This window comes from Peromyscus californicus, unplaced genomic scaffold, assembly GCF_007827085.1.
Source record: "Peromyscus californicus insignis strain IS unplaced genomic scaffold, ASM782708v3 Scaffold_6__1_contigs__length_162567912, whole genome shotgun sequence".
Classification (NCBI taxonomy): domain Eukaryota; kingdom Metazoa; phylum Chordata; class Mammalia; order Rodentia; family Cricetidae; genus Peromyscus; species Peromyscus californicus.
The window spans coordinates 108,852,877-108,868,305 of record NW_026294584.1 but is presented as its reverse complement, the minus strand read 5'-3'; the positions used below and the strand labels follow the sequence as shown (position 1 = coordinate 108,868,305).

Genomic DNA, 15,429 nt, shown 5'->3' with positions numbered 1-15,429 from the left:
GGCACTACTAGCATGTAGCACTGTGAAAGAGGCTTGGACCCCTAGTCTCTTGTTTGTGCAGCTTCTTTCCGGTGTAGGCAGCAGCCACCTGCTCTCCACTGGGGAGGTTTTAGCACCAAAATAAACTCTGTGTGCTGTGCCGTGTTCTCATCTCAGGCACACACAACCCGCTTGTTTTACTGACAGCCAGAGGAGGTCAAGACGGAAAGGATTTTGACTTGTTTTGCTGGCTGAAATAATTGAGCACATATTCCCATGACTATTTCTGAACCATTGGCTTAGAAAGCTTATGTACAAATAACCAAGCAAACAAGTGAATGAACTCTGCCCTGGTCCTCCTTGAGTGTGGCCTTCAAGCACCCCATCCTTGATAATGTATCACCGTGACATAGTTGATCTTTCCAGCCCCTATTGAAAGGCTCTGGGTTCATTATACAATCTCCTTTCTCAATTTGACCTCACCTTCTGTTTCTCAAGCGGTATTACTTTTAAGTTAAGTAATGCTCTAATTGCGAGTGTGATTGCTTCTGTGATGAGAGGATTATTGAAGGATTAAAAGGACCGATAGTGAAAGGTCTCACAGCTTTGTTTGCTGCAAAATAAGGTCAGTAGCAAGTGACTTCCCACTTAAGAGCATGGAAACCGCAAAGGTATTTATCATCCTTTACAACCAATCAAACGACGTTTTGACATGCAAGGAAATGAGCTGTATAATTATTTTGCCAATATCAGCTCTTACCATTTTGTGATTTACACTGAGGTCAGGAGTTTACTAGCCAAGCCAGTGAAACAAACCGCAATTCAGGTAAGGACACTATAATGATGTGTTTGCTGCTGATTTCTAAGGGGGTTTCTCTCTTGGTGCTGGTGTCTGAATTTGTCTTTCTCTTTTCTATCTCATTCCTGCTCTTCCTTTGGAGAAGAAGGGGTACACACCGAGGAGCTGGACAGTGAACTAGGTAACGCCCACCCCCTGCCTGCTGCTGTTGCGTGGGTACCCTCCATGACGGACTGCTTCCTTGCTCTGTCCCTTGAGTTTGTGCTTCGCCAGTCACAGTTTTCAGCCTGCTGGGCCCATGGAAGGCCGTGCCTGTGATGACAGGCATCAATCGGAGTTGTGTGTAACACACGGTGTTTACAGAGAACCAGTGCGGGTAGATTAAGAGTAGCGTGGGAATAAATTGGCAATGAGTGGTCTTTAAATTCAGAATTGGAGAAAGAAATGAAGGGATACTTGCCATGACCCTCGAACTTTCATGTAATCTGTCTTTGCTTCATTGCCTCAATCTGTGTAGTGTGCAAGACTGTTTTTATGAATAATATAAACCAGCCAAGTAAAACCAAAACTCAAGAGACAGATTTACTGATTGCTATGTGCGCTATGTGAAATCAAGTAATTCCAGCGATGAGCTGCATTAGCTGATGAGTCTTATAATTGTATTGTTAAGTCATGGACTGTGTGCTGCTGACCTTGTCACTGCAGTCTTGGGCAGCAGGAGCCGTGCTGATTTCTGTGGAGACTGTGTGTCAGTGTAACTCAGCTCTTGGCTGCCCTGGCTGTTGGAGTTTAGGAGTAATTTGCACGTGTCTACAATGCTGTTTCTTTGCTTTGCTTTTGGACTGTATTGCGTTATATTCCCTGTGATAAGACTGGGATTTGAATAGTTTTGAGGTCAGTTGCAGTCCATGTGGAACATCACTGGAGTAGATGGGAAAGCACAAGTACTTTCAGGTAAATTGCAGGAGCAAGCACTGGCTGATTGAAAAGTGGCCCACGCTTGCCAGTTTTAAGAAGATTCTTTAACATGAGTGTGAGTGCGCGGACTCTCCCAAGATTACTGAATCTGCTTGCACTCTAGCAGTGTCTTCATTCCTAGCAATGGCGATATATTTTATAGTGATTACCACTCTCATTTGCTTTTCCTACATACATATAATATTGGTTGACTAGAGTTGTAGTAGAGAATTTAGCCTCATTTTTATCAACACTTGGAAGATATCCTCTTACAACTAGTGAATACATCAGTAATGGATGATAACTCTTGGGGTCTGTTTTTTAAGTTGCTTAGTAAATTGTCCTGCAGTTATTGTGATGGGAATGGCTTGAGGTTTGCCCTGTGTGATAACATAATTCAAAACCAGTTCTATTTTAAAAAATTATCAACTTAGAATAGATTAAAACATTGACAAAGTCAGGAGTAGTAACCATTTGTTGAACCAATTTCAGCCTTTGCTACCACCTGAATAAAATATGTGAGTGACCAATCTGCGGCTGTTGGTGGCCCGTGGAGATAGCATACACAGCTGTGTGTACTAGCACATGCTTCATTGCTTCCAAGGCAGTCTGAATGTTGGGATTTCCGGAAAGCAGTTTGTCATTTCCCCTTTGTAACTATGGCATTGTTAGAACTTGCCCATAGCGTCGAAGACTCTCAAGAATGTGTTCTAGTGATGTGCTCCATGCTCACATGGAGACAGTTTGCCGAGCTGCCTCTGGGATGAAGCAGACTGCCCAGCTTCCTTACTTGACTGACTCCCTGACATGGACTAGCTCTCCTCGCTTACATACTGGCTCTGTGATGTCAGCCTTCTTCACCTTCCCGCTTTACACTTATAAAAGATGTCTAAGTCAGGGGCTGGGGCGAGGCCTCAGTTGGTAAAGTGTGTATCTTGCAGCCGAGGGACCTTTAACCTTTGCTTTTAAAAAAGCTTAGCCTAACACTGAAAATCCCAGTGCTGAGGATAGAGGTAGGTGGGACTTGCTGGCCGGCCAGCCTAGCCTACCTGGCAAGGTCCAGACAGATGAGAGATCCTGTCTCACAAACCATGGTTGTGGCTGGTACAAGGACTCAGAAGGCAAACACACTTACTTCAAGTCTCAAAATCAGAGTTTAATCTCTGGAATCCACAGGAAGATGGGGAGAAAAAAACAACTCCTCTGCCCTCTCCATGCTCACAATGGCTTAATGTCCACACTGGACTCCACCCACATACACCCTCACCTACATGAACCTGTGTACATGTACACAGCAAGCACACACCACACACACACACACACACACACACACACACACACACACACACACAGATTTGCAAATCAGAGTAAAAGGAGGGCTCCCTCCATGCTTCCGAGGAGACTTACTGAGAACTTGTTTTGGTGATCAGCACAAGTTGGTGCTTCAGTAAGGCTTTATATGTTAGTTAGCCCTCTTATTGGATTGACCAGTACTTTCTTGCAATACTTTTCCCTTCATCAAAGACAAGAGTTGACTATGTGCCATTCTAAAGAAGTCACCCATATATCAAATATGTTCTCATGAGTAGTGTAGGCATGGCGCCTGATTTTTGTTTGCACAGTTCCGTTGTGTAAGAGTAGTGTGCACACTCATGTTTGCCATGTTTACTATTGTCTACTATATTTACTTGAAGTTCTGTTGATGAGCTCACTGCCCATTTACTTAATAAATGTAATCTATTTTTTGAACAAAGGCACCTGTCAGGTTTTCGGTGAATAGTGGGAGTCCGTATGTGATAAGGAACCTCTAACCTGCTCTGGGGGGCATAGGCAGTCAGTATGGGTATTGGATAAACGTCACTTGATTATAGAGTTGTGTCTGGACTCTAGTATGTGAACTAAGGTAGTAGCTCCATTCTGCACTGGGTCTGCAGATACTGTCACATTCTCCATAAAAGTGTCTTTAGAATTAAAAAACAAAAAACAAACACCCACAGAACCTTCATTTGATCTAGTAGGTAGGTATTCAGATAGTGAAATCAAGTAGAGACTTAAAGTAAAAAAAAATCCTCTGACAGCTTTCCCACATACAGAACATTTGACTAATCATAACATTTGCTCCACATGAAATTTTCCGAGGGAGGAAAAGCAAGCATACAGTTGTAGACAACCATCCTTATTCCGTGTGCTTCCCTGTCAGGCATTGGCTATGGGCTGCATGCCTTGGAAGCATTTTACAAGCATCTCCATTCAGGTGAACTGGGGGAAAGGTATATTCAGAGATATTTACTAACCAAGCCGAATCCACAGGACAACAGAGCCAATGTGGACCATAAGTTACAATCCCAGATCTGAGTGTGAAAGATCTCAGCTCTCTCTAATCCCCATAACAGGCTGGAGAGCTTTGCCTGTCTGTCATCCATCCATAGACACAGGCAGTGTGTCTTCAGTAATGTTTGCCTAAAACATAATGGAATCAGTTTCTATGTTAAATATTTTCTGACCTTTTTCATTTTCCAAAACCAAGTGGCGAATTCTAAGACAAACAGCTTCCTTTTTTTTTTAAATTGATGACCTATTTCTATTTTAAGCATTAGGAGACTAATTCCTGTTATTAAGTTAATTACCACATTGGAAGTGAGAAATCTGTCTTTTCATTTCAAACTGAGTTTTAGCTTAAAAAATTCAAAAATTTATAGAATTGGTTTGTCTGTTTCAGAAATGTTTAATTTGTGTATGTGTTTGTGTGTGTGCATGGAAATACACAGAGTGCTTGCCAATCGAGCTATCACCCCAACCCCCATACTCACAAATACCAGCTGCCTGGCCACATTTCTCAACTCCAGGATGTTAAGTTGTTGATGATACCTGGGGGTCAAGTCAGGGGTGGTTTCTTGTATCCTCTTTGTACCTCCACCTAAGCACAGGTAACGACTTGTACACTTCCCTCTGGGTCCCTGGTGCCTGACAACATCCACAGGCAAACAGTAGTGCTTCTGTTAATGTTTGCCAAATTAAGAAAATCGAGTACATCTTTCTGCCATTTTATTTGATGATAATCAGGTCAAATATTTTAGGTTTTAGGTTTTGGTAGGTCTGGTATAATTAGCACTATCCTTCACTCTCATCCATTCCTCCACCCCATGACTGTGCAACAATTTGCATTTTTTAACCTTGAATTTCCCAACTCCTTGAAAATGTTTCCCTGCTTCATTTTCATTTAAATGGTAATTTCCAGCTTTGTAAGGGTAAACTATTTCCCAGGCATTTGATTGACATCAGTCTTTTAAGCTCTGATATTAACAAACAAAGGCTATGTTATAACATGCATTTTAGTGCTAATGTCTCCCAAACTCAGAGACATCTTAAAATCTGCTAAATGCTTTTTAAAAAAGCAGGGGGAGTGTGTCTTTGTTTGCAGGCATAACCTGTGTGGCAAATGCCATAAAATCAATGTCTCTGGATGTGCAGTCAAATTTAAACAGAACATGAGCTTTGAGTAATTAGTTTACATGTGTTTGTGTGCACATGCATGACTCCACCACACTCTGTGACTGTTGGTAACATGTGAGAACACTTTGCTGACAAAACTGTCAATATTTGAAAATCCCCACAACATATCAAAATTAAAACACTAAGTGGACTTAACAAACAAAAGTGTACTAAAAGCTCCAAGAGAAAAAAATACAAGTCATATATAAATGGAAACCCATCAGAATAACAGCTGATTTCACAATGGAAACTCTGAAAGCGAGAAGAGCCTGGAGCAATGCATTCCAAGTCTTAAAAGACTATCATTGCCAGGCTACAATAATATACCCAGCAAAACTACCCACTGTAATTGAAGTTGAAAGAAAAGCTTTCTATTATATAAACAGTCTTTTAAAAAGTTTACAACCAACAAATTCTACCTAAAGAAAAAACCGAAAGCAATAATTTCAGCTGAACAGAGAAATGAGCATAGTAGAGACAGTGTGGAAAGACATAGGAAGCCACAATTATTAAAGCACAGAGTACCACTGAGAACACAGCACCACCCAAAATCAACAACAGGACAACTGCAGTTAACACACATTTCAGCTGACACTTTAAATGTCAGTGGCCTCGATACTCCAATCAAAAGACACGAGCTGAATGAATGGAGCAAAACACAAAACCCATCTATCTGTTCTCTACAAGGAATACATCTTAGCTTTAAAGATAGACACCAAAGTGCTCTAATCAAATGGGACTAGGAAACAATCAGGTATCTTTATATTAATATCTGACACTATACACTACAGATTTGAAAGTAAAACTAATCAAAGGAGATAGACATTTCATCCTAATCGAGGTAACAGTTAACCAAGAAGACATTACAATCCTAAAGATGTATGCTCCAAACCCTAATCACCTAATTTAATTTAAAAATTGCACTACTTGATTTAAAGACACTGATTAAGACCCATCTAGTAATAGTTGGTGATTTCAATACCCAATTTCTCCACTAGAAGCATCATCCAGAAAAAATATAAATGGAGAAACATCAGAATTAATTGATATCATACACCAAATGGTTATCTAAAGAATATTCTTCTCAAACACCAAAGAATACATATTTTGGTCAGCAACACATGGATGCTTTCGAAAACATACCACGTCCTGAGACACAAATCTTTACAAGTCAAAAAGATTGAAATCACTCCATGTATCCTATCTGATCACAAGGCAATAAAACCTTAAAATGGACAACAAACAAATCTCTAGTAAGTACACAAACTTGTAGAGACTAAACAACTCATTTCTGAAGCATGATTGGGTCAATGAAGAAAGAAAGAAAGTTTCCCTTCTACTGAGTGAAAATGAGAGCACAGCTAAGCCTCTGGGACACATTGAAAGCAGTACTAGCAGGGAAATCTTTAGCTCCTAGTGCCTGCATCAGAAAATGAAAGAGAGGGGAAGGAGGAGGAGGAGGAGGAGGAGGAGGAGGAGGAGGAGGAGGAGGAGGAGGAGGAGGAGGAAAGGGAAGGGAAGGAAAGGGAAGGAGGGAAGGAAGGAAGGAAGGAAGGAAGGAAGAAAAGGAGCACAAATAAATGCCTTAACAAAGCAATTCAAAAATTTGGAAAATAAAAGCAAACCAAATCCAAACCCAGTTGTATTAGTCAGGGTACTCTAGAGCCACAGAATTTATGAAATGAATCTCAATCTCTCTCTCTCTCTCTCTCTCTCTCTCTCTCTCTCTCTCTCTCTCTCTCTCTCTCTTTCTCTCTCTCTCTCTCACACACACATACACACACACACACACACACACACACACACGGAATTTATTGGAGTAATTTACAGGCTGCAGTCTGCTAATCCAATAATGGTCAGCTGTGAACGGAACGTCCATGAATCTAGTAGGAGATCAGTCCCACAGGCTGGGTGTCTCAGCTGTTCTGTACATGCTGGAATCCGGAAGAGGAAGGCTCCAATGTCAGTGAAGGAATGGATGTGCTGGCAGAGCAAGGGCAAGCGGGCAAAGAGCAAGAGCTTTCTTCTTCCATGTCTTTGTATAGGCTTCCAGCAGAAGGTGTTGCCCAGGTTAAAGGTATGTCTTCTTGCCTCAAGAGCAGATCAAAAAAATGTGTCTTCCCATCTCAAGATCTGGATCAAAGATGTTTCTTCCTACCTCAAAGGTCTGGACTAGAAATAGATTTACCCACTTCAAACCAAGGAGAAAATCTCTCACAGGTGGTGTGCCCCCTAATTCTGGATTGTAGTTCATTACAGATACTGTCAAGTTGACAACCAAGAGCAGCCATCACACTAGTCAACAGCAAAAACAAAACAAAACAAAACAAAAAAACCAGCAAAAATTATAGAAACAATACAAAGAATTGACAAATCTAAGAGCAAGTTCTTCAAGAAGATAAACAAAATTATCAGATAATTGGCAAACTAGCCAAAATAAAGAACCGAGAGGAACCAAATTAAAAGATCCCGAAACAAACAGGGAAACAGTACAACAGACACCAAAGAGTTTCACAATATTATGAGGGAACACTTAAATCTATACTCCATCAAGCTGGAAACCCTAAAAGAAATGAATTTCTAGATTCAGCCAAACCACCAAAATTAAATCAAGAAAAAGCCAACAACCTAAAGAGAAGTATAGCAAATGAGGAGCTTAAGATAGTAATAAAAAGCCTTTAAGCTTAAACAAACAAAAAAAAAAGTCCAAGGCCAAGTGGATTCACAAGAGAATTCTTTCACTCATTCAAAGAAGATCTACAGCCAATCCTCCTTTAACTATTACCAGAAAAAAGAGGAAAAAAAGAACAAGAGGAAGAAAGAAAAAGAAACAGAAAGAGCACTTCCAGAGCCAGTATTGCTTACATACCAAAACCAGGTAGAGAAACAACAAAAACAGAAAAACACAAGCCGATATCTCTGAACATAGATTCAAGAATGCTCAGTATAATACTCGTAAACAGAATACAGAGATACATCAAAAAGATTATACTCCGTATCCAAGTTTGCTTTATCCCTGAAATGCAGGAGGATTGAACATACACAAGTCAGTAAATATGGTAAACTTTGGTCTTAAAGATGGACTTTGGTCTTAAAGACAAAAATCAAATGATCATCTCAATAGATGCAGAAAAGTCCTTTGACAAAATTCAGTATTGGTGAAATTATTAAGGCCACTCGACGTAGTTAAAAGGGAGGTTTATTAGTGGCATAACTTACAAATGAAGGGATAGGTAGGTCGCAGAGTCTGGGGAAGGTGTGTCGCAGTCCTGTGGTGTTCTCTGGAGAACTCTGCTCGGTCAACCTCCACCGTCCATGGTCCAGGAAGAGAGAGAGCTCGGAGCATCTGGATCTCAGGTCTTCAGGGCCCTCTCTTGGCCCCGCCTTGTAGGCGTGACAGTTACTGAAGCCTCAATGGGGGTTGGAACTTCCAGATCAAAGCTGGAATGGCTACTCACTACAATTCAGCATTCCTTCTTGATAAAAGTCTCAGAGAATGTGAGACTAGAGTAAACATACATACCTCAACATAATAAAAGCTGCATAAGAGAAATGCATAACCAACATCATTCTAAACAGAGAAAATCTTGGATCAATTCTACTGAAGTCAGGAACAAAACAAGGATACCACTATCCTCACTTTTCTTTGTGTGTGTGTGTGTGTGTGTGTGTGTGTGTGTGTGTGTGTTTGAAGTACTAGCTGCAGCCATAAGACAAATAGGTAAAGAAGTCTAACCACCACTGTTTGTAGATGGTATGTATGACACTTTACGTTAGAGATCCCCAAGATTCTGCCAGAAAACTTTTAGAAATGATAAGCAAATTCAGCATTGTGGAAGGATATGGAATCAAGCTGCACAATTCACTGGCTTTCCTATACACCAGGAACAAACACACAGAGAAGGAGATCATGGGCACACTCCCATTCACAGTAGCCTCAAAGAAAATAAAACATCTAAGAATAAACCTAACCACAGAAGTGAGGGACCTCTACAATGAAAACTTTAAACCTCTAAAGAAAGAGATAAACATTAGAAAAATGGGTAGACAGTCCATACTCATGGATTGGTAGAATTAATGTCAAAATAACCATTTTACCAAAAGGTGTTTACAGAGTCAATACAATCCCAATGAAGATCCTCATCTTATTCCTCACAGAAATAGAAATAAAAAATTTGAAATTCTCATGGCACCACAACAGACCTCAGATAGCCAAAACAATCCTGAACAAAAAGAACAATGCTGGATGCATTACCATACCAGATCTTAAGATGTATTACAGAATCGTGGCAATAAAAGCAATATAGTAATGGCAGAAAAACAGACATGTAGGCCCATGGAACAAAATTGAAGACCCAGACATGAGTACACATAACTTCATTTAATAATTGACAAAGATTCCCAAAATATAAGCTGGAAAAAAGAAAGCATCTTCAGCAAATGGTGATGGGAAAACTGGACATCCACGTGCAGAAGAATGAAATTAGTCTTGTACCTATCACCTTGCAGAGAAACTAACTCCCAATGGACCAAAACCTAAACACGAAACACTGAAATGGCTGGAAGAAAACATAGGCAGTATCCTACATAATAGAGGTGTATGAAAGGACTTTCTGAAGAAGACTCCCGTTTGCCCGAGGTAAAGGTCAGCAACTGACATGTGCGACTTCCAGAACTGAAGTGCTCCGCACAGCTAAAGAAACATCAACTGGGTGAAGAGGAAGCCCACAGGATGGGATTTATCTTTTTGCCAGATAAATATCTGAAAGGATTAATGTCCAGAATATATAAAGAACTAAAAAAGACCAAATGACCTATTCCAAAAAACAGGCCTAGGACCTGAACAAAGCGTTCTCAAAAGAAGGAAAAAAAATGGCCATGGAATATCTCACAAAATGTTCGTTGTTCCTCTAGCACTTAGGGAAATGCAAATTGATACAACTTTGAGATTTCATCTTACCTCTATCAGAATGGCAAAGTTTAACAAAACAACTAACAACAAATGCTAGAGGGGGTGAGGGGAAAGGGCCCCTCATTCACTCTTGGTGGGATTGTAAACGGGTGCAGCCTCTATGGAAATCAGTGTGGAGACTTTTCAGAAAGGTAAAAAGTAAATCTATCATATGACCCAGCTATACCACTCCTTGGCATATGCCCGAAGGGGTCATGGCATTTGACTCCTCAGATGCTTCCTCAACCATGTTCATTGCTATTCCAGTCACATTAAGCAGAAAATGGAAACCACCTAAATGCTTGCCACCCTATGGATGATTAATGAAAATGTGTTACACACTGTGGAATACTATTCAGCTGTAAAGAAAAATCAGATCATGATCTTTGCAGGTAACAGATGAAACTAGAAAAGGTCCTATTGAAATATTGAATGACATAACCTAGACCCAAAAAAGTCAAATGTCACACCTCTCTCTCTCTCTCTCTCTCTCTCTCTCTCTCTCTCTCTCTCTCTCTCTCTCTCTCCTCCCCTCTCTCTCCCTCTCTCTCCCTCCCTCTCCCTCTCTCCCTCTCTCTCTCCTCCCTCTCCTCCCTCTCCTCTCTCTCCTCTCTCTCTCCTCTCTCTCTCGGCTCCTAGCTCCAAATCTTCAGATATTCAAATCCTCATCCCTCATCAAGGAAACTTCTCTTTGCAACAGATGGAAGCCTCTTTCAGAAACTCACAACCAATCAAAATGCTTGTTATCCTACTCCCAATGGACACATCTACAAAACAAATGTGCACCTAAGGCTCAGGGAGCACTGTGGGAAGGGGCAGAAAGATAGGAAGACCCAGAGGGCCAGTGAGTTTGCTGTGAGACTGTGTCTCCTAGGAATGTCTCCCCGGCATGACTATCAAAACATGAGCTGAACCAAGACAACAGTAGATATGCCAAAGTAGATGGGAGGGAGGACCCATGAGACCTCAGCCCTACAAAAAGAACTAGAGGCAACTAAGAAATGCTCCCAGTGGAAGAAATAGTATTCCTCAGGGAAGAACACACCACTTGGTTTCTCAATACCAAACAGTCAGCCCTGTAAACATGCATGCAAATAACATGCAGACTGAGCAGGTTGTCTTTAGAAATATACATGTATATACGGGTGTGTTGTGTGTGTGTGTGTGCCTCTAACAACTATTAATGAGAAAAGAGGCTGTGAATTTCAAAGAGCAAGGAGAGGTGTATGGGAGTGTTTGCAGGGAGGAAAGGGATGGGAAAATGGCGCAATTGTATTATCATCTCAAAAATAATTAATAGTAACTATACAATTCTTTGAATTAAAAAATGAAACTGTTTCAAAGTTAGTGATACTTCTAGTATTTGTATGTTTAGTATTTATAGTGTTCAGCTCAAACCCTCTGACTAGTGAGTTCTAGGAATAATGATTCACTTCACAGTATAGCATTTACCCAAGCTTTCCTTAGCTACACAGATCTACAGAGCTTTGAAACTCAAATTGAGTAATTGCTGCTCTGCCTGAAAGGACTGTTTGATGACACAGATGCAACCAAGGTGCTTCTTCTCCATGTAAAACAGCTAAATGCAGCAGGCTTTTCTGTACTAGATTCATCTAGTGGAACTCAGGAACCTAGTTAATATATGAATTTCCAACCTTGATGTGAAACCATAGGAGGCAGGCAGGGTTCACTGTTTACCTAGTGCTAGTCCCCCTCCCATTTAAAAGATAACATAGTCTGCCATGTTGGCACATGCCTACAATCCCGGGGCTCTAGCAGTGAAGGCCAGAAAATTGCAAGTGTGAGACCAGCCTGGCCTTCCTAGTGCGACCTGGTCTGACACCACTCACTAGGGGAAATAGAAAAGAATAATACTCACACACAACTGTGAGCTGTCTGTGTCACATTCATAAGTAAAGCTCTGGAAAGACAAACTGACCCACATGTAAGTAAGAATGGCCTGACAGAGTGTGCATGTCAGACACTGGCACGGCCTGCCATGTTTATTCACTCAGTAGTGTTAATCAAGAACAATGAGAAAATAAGACGTGGGTTTTGATTTTTATTTGAGGAAAGCAAAATAAGACCATTGAGTTGAAAATGAATAGAAAGTAGTTTTTAATGTGTTTTTGCTTATATGGCAAGGTAGTCTGGAAACAATGAGAAAACTGTAAATACTTAAGGTGAGAAGTAGGCATTGAAGGCAAGTTTCAAGTGTTTCTGTTAAAAGCTAATTTAATACTTGGCTGGTAATGGAGGCAGCTGGGAGTGCATTTTATTAAGTTTTATTTTCTTAAGTAAAATACTAGTAGATAAAGAATTGTTGTGGTTGTTGTTTTTCATGTAGAAAAGTACACTGAACAAAGTAAAAATAATGCATGCGTCTTTGTGTTAGAACATACAGTTTTAATTGGGTCCACGGTGCTTGTACATATCACTCCCCTTTGATTCGCTCAGTTGGTGAGCGCCTGGGTCTTCAGGAATCGGCTCCTCTTGTTCTGATGTCCTTCTGTTTTTCAGAGCTGCCTGCTGGCTGGGAGAAGATTGAAGACCCTGTCTACGGTGTCTACTATGTAGAGTAAGTGCCTGTGGAACATCCACACATCGTTCTCTGCACTCCTGGGCAGTTGTGTTCATGATGGTATTGTTACAAGGTTCAACGTAATAGTAATAATTTTATAATGAAAATGTGAAGAACTTAGTGAATAAGTAAGTCGTCCCTGAAGCTGAAGAAATTCAGAAAGGAAGTCAGTCCATGTGGCTTTTGTTAACTTCCAAATCACCGAGACACGGTGTGTGTGACAGGTGCTCAGTGAGTGTTAGTTGAAGGCCAGGGTGTGGGAGAGCCAATAAAAAAGCTAGTGCTCTCTCAGAGGGGCCTTACTGCCCTACTTTCTCATGCCTAGGTCTGAACTTCGCAGTAATTACTTATTTATTCTGCCATTCTAAACGGGTTAGACAAATCTTAATAATTTATGAAATGTTACCAGGAGTAAGAAGGAAATGGAAAACTGGGATGAGATGCAGGACCTGTTATCTGTCCCTCTTGGCCTGTCCCCAGGAGTCTCACCTCTTAGTGTGATCTCTTCACTATGGACTTTATTCTAACATTGGGCGTGTCCTCTGTCATTTTACTAAAACCATTGATTAGCAGGATTCTAAAAGGAAATTTTAAAATAACCAAGAGGTAGAATACTGAAAACATATAAATCATATCTTTTCCTCTGAGAAAAATGAGAGATAACTAATACAGTCCCTTTGAACAAGACAAATGCCATATCAATTTTGTATCATCGTTATCCTTCCTGCCATGGTGAAGATAAAAGGCCTTCTTTCTCTTTCTCATGTTGCTGGCTATAAAATGTCACTCATATAATGCCCCTATAATAGGAGCACATTATGCAAAAATGCCAGGCCAAAGTAAGATGCCACATCACATTGTAAAGCAATTATAGGAGTTCAGTATAGGAAGTGCCCTTGACCAGTGCAAGTCCTGCTTCCCTCTGCAGAACAGAAAGAGAAGTATTGTCATCAGAGACACAAGCAAAGCCATTTTTATGGACCCTAATAAAGTACATTTCCTGTGTGAGCTCGGAAGCTCTTTTATACAGGTGAACAGAGAGTCTTCTGCCAGATGAGGCCAGGCTTGCTTCGGAACTCAGCTGCCTTGTGCATTTAGTAAGAAAGGAAGTGGCTGGGCACCGCTTTGAAGGGAAAAGAAATCTGGTCCTCAGGGATGAGATGTTGTTACTCTTGTCTGGTTCTCTATGTCTTTTAATGCCTGGCCCAAAGGAATCAAAAGGCAAATGTCCTTTTAATAAGAATTAAAGATAATCTGCCCACCCCGTTTGATTAAACCCTTTTTTAAAAAAAGTCTGAATTTCAAAAGCGATATTTGATATTTTAGATAATAACACAATAGGTATGCCCCCAAGCGTCTAATGAACTGTTAATTTTGCTTAAAAAGTATGTACATACACCATCTGTATATGTATATTTATGTATTCTTAGCATAAATACAAAATAAGGCCATCGCTTAAAAACACACCTATGTGGGTGGATAGGCGGTTGTATGCGTATGTGCGTGCACGCTTGCCCTGACCTTATTAGTTACATAGTCATCTAAAATACCTAGGTCTTTGTCCCTGTGAACACATCACACATACTCAGTTCGGCTATCTTTGTCTACGGGCTCTAATTTCGGTCTTTCCTCTTGGTCAGTCAGTTAACATAGTTGACAGATGTTAGTGGGGTTCTTTCAACTTTACTCTTAGGTTTCTATATACCCTGCTGTAAAGCCATTCAAGACTTCTACCATTGTGTGCCACAGATAATATCACAGCCCCAGTTAATCTTAATTTTCAGTAATTCTGAATGTACTTCTTGCTGGATTTAAGTACCTCCGCTCTCTGGTGATAGCTTGGAAATTTGGGTAGAGTCACTGGCTCAAGTCTTAGGATTCAAAAGCAGCCATAGCTGAGTGAGCAGGCTCACTCATACTGTCAGAGCAAGCGAACTACTCAGAGGTACTTCCCTCCCCCATAAAATGACGTAGTGTCCCTAAATACATGGTTCGCTTCTGTAATTTCACCTACTCAAGGTCAACTGTTGGTTGGGGGTGGGGGAGTTACATGGGATAGTTTAGAAGAAACTAAATCTTAAGTTTCAAGTTGAATGTGCTTCTGGCATGATGAGCTCTCTGTCCTTGCTGCTCCATGAAGATCTGGCCATGAAGCATCCCTTTGTCCAGCGCATTTCTACTTTATTATGCACTGCCTACCTATTAATGGCCATCTCAGTTACCAGGTCAGCTGCCACAATGTCAAATGCTGTGTTCAAGTATCCCTTATTTAACTCCATGGTGGACCCAGAGCACAAAGTGGCACAGGCAATTGGAACATGCTTAAGAGACAGGGCAGAAGTTCTTTAAGTGACTAAGGACAGAAAAGAAATCACGTGTGGAGACTGCTGGAGGCTGTGGTAAATTGTTGTTGATCTTTTCCTGTAGCTGTTTTGTCGATTAAACTTCACTATAGGTGTGTGCAGATACAGAGGAAAACCATACTTCATATAGGACTAGACGTTATCCTGGACTCCAGTATCCACTGGGAGTCTTGGAGTATGTCCCTATAAACAAGGAGTTTCTGCTGCATGAGTAAGAATACATTTTGCCTTAGGACATTTACTAGGAATTTCTAATAAGATGCATTCCTAGCTGACACCCTAGCTCTTAGTGCACATAAGCAGCCAG

At 40.8% G+C, this 15,429-nt stretch overlaps 1 protein-coding gene across 33 annotated transcripts in view; it reads left to right on the top strand.

Moving 5' to 3' along the window:
• Positions 1-15,429, top strand: part of Magi1 (membrane associated guanylate kinase, WW and PDZ domain containing 1) — a 656,033-nt gene that overhangs the window by 556,726 nt on the left and 83,878 nt on the right. For 18 of the 33 annotated variants that reach the window (XM_052721672.1, XM_052721668.1, XM_052721670.1 and 15 more), the window contains 2 exons: positions 924-959; positions 12,699-12,756. In XM_052721672.1, the coding sequence (XP_052577632.1) occupies positions 924-959; positions 12,699-12,756 (94 nt within the window). Of the gene's footprint in view, positions 1-920; positions 960-12,698; positions 12,757-15,429 lie in introns of all 33 variants that reach the window. The other 15 variants (XM_052721671.1, XM_052721661.1, XM_052721664.1 and 12 more) reach the window with 1 other exon arrangement.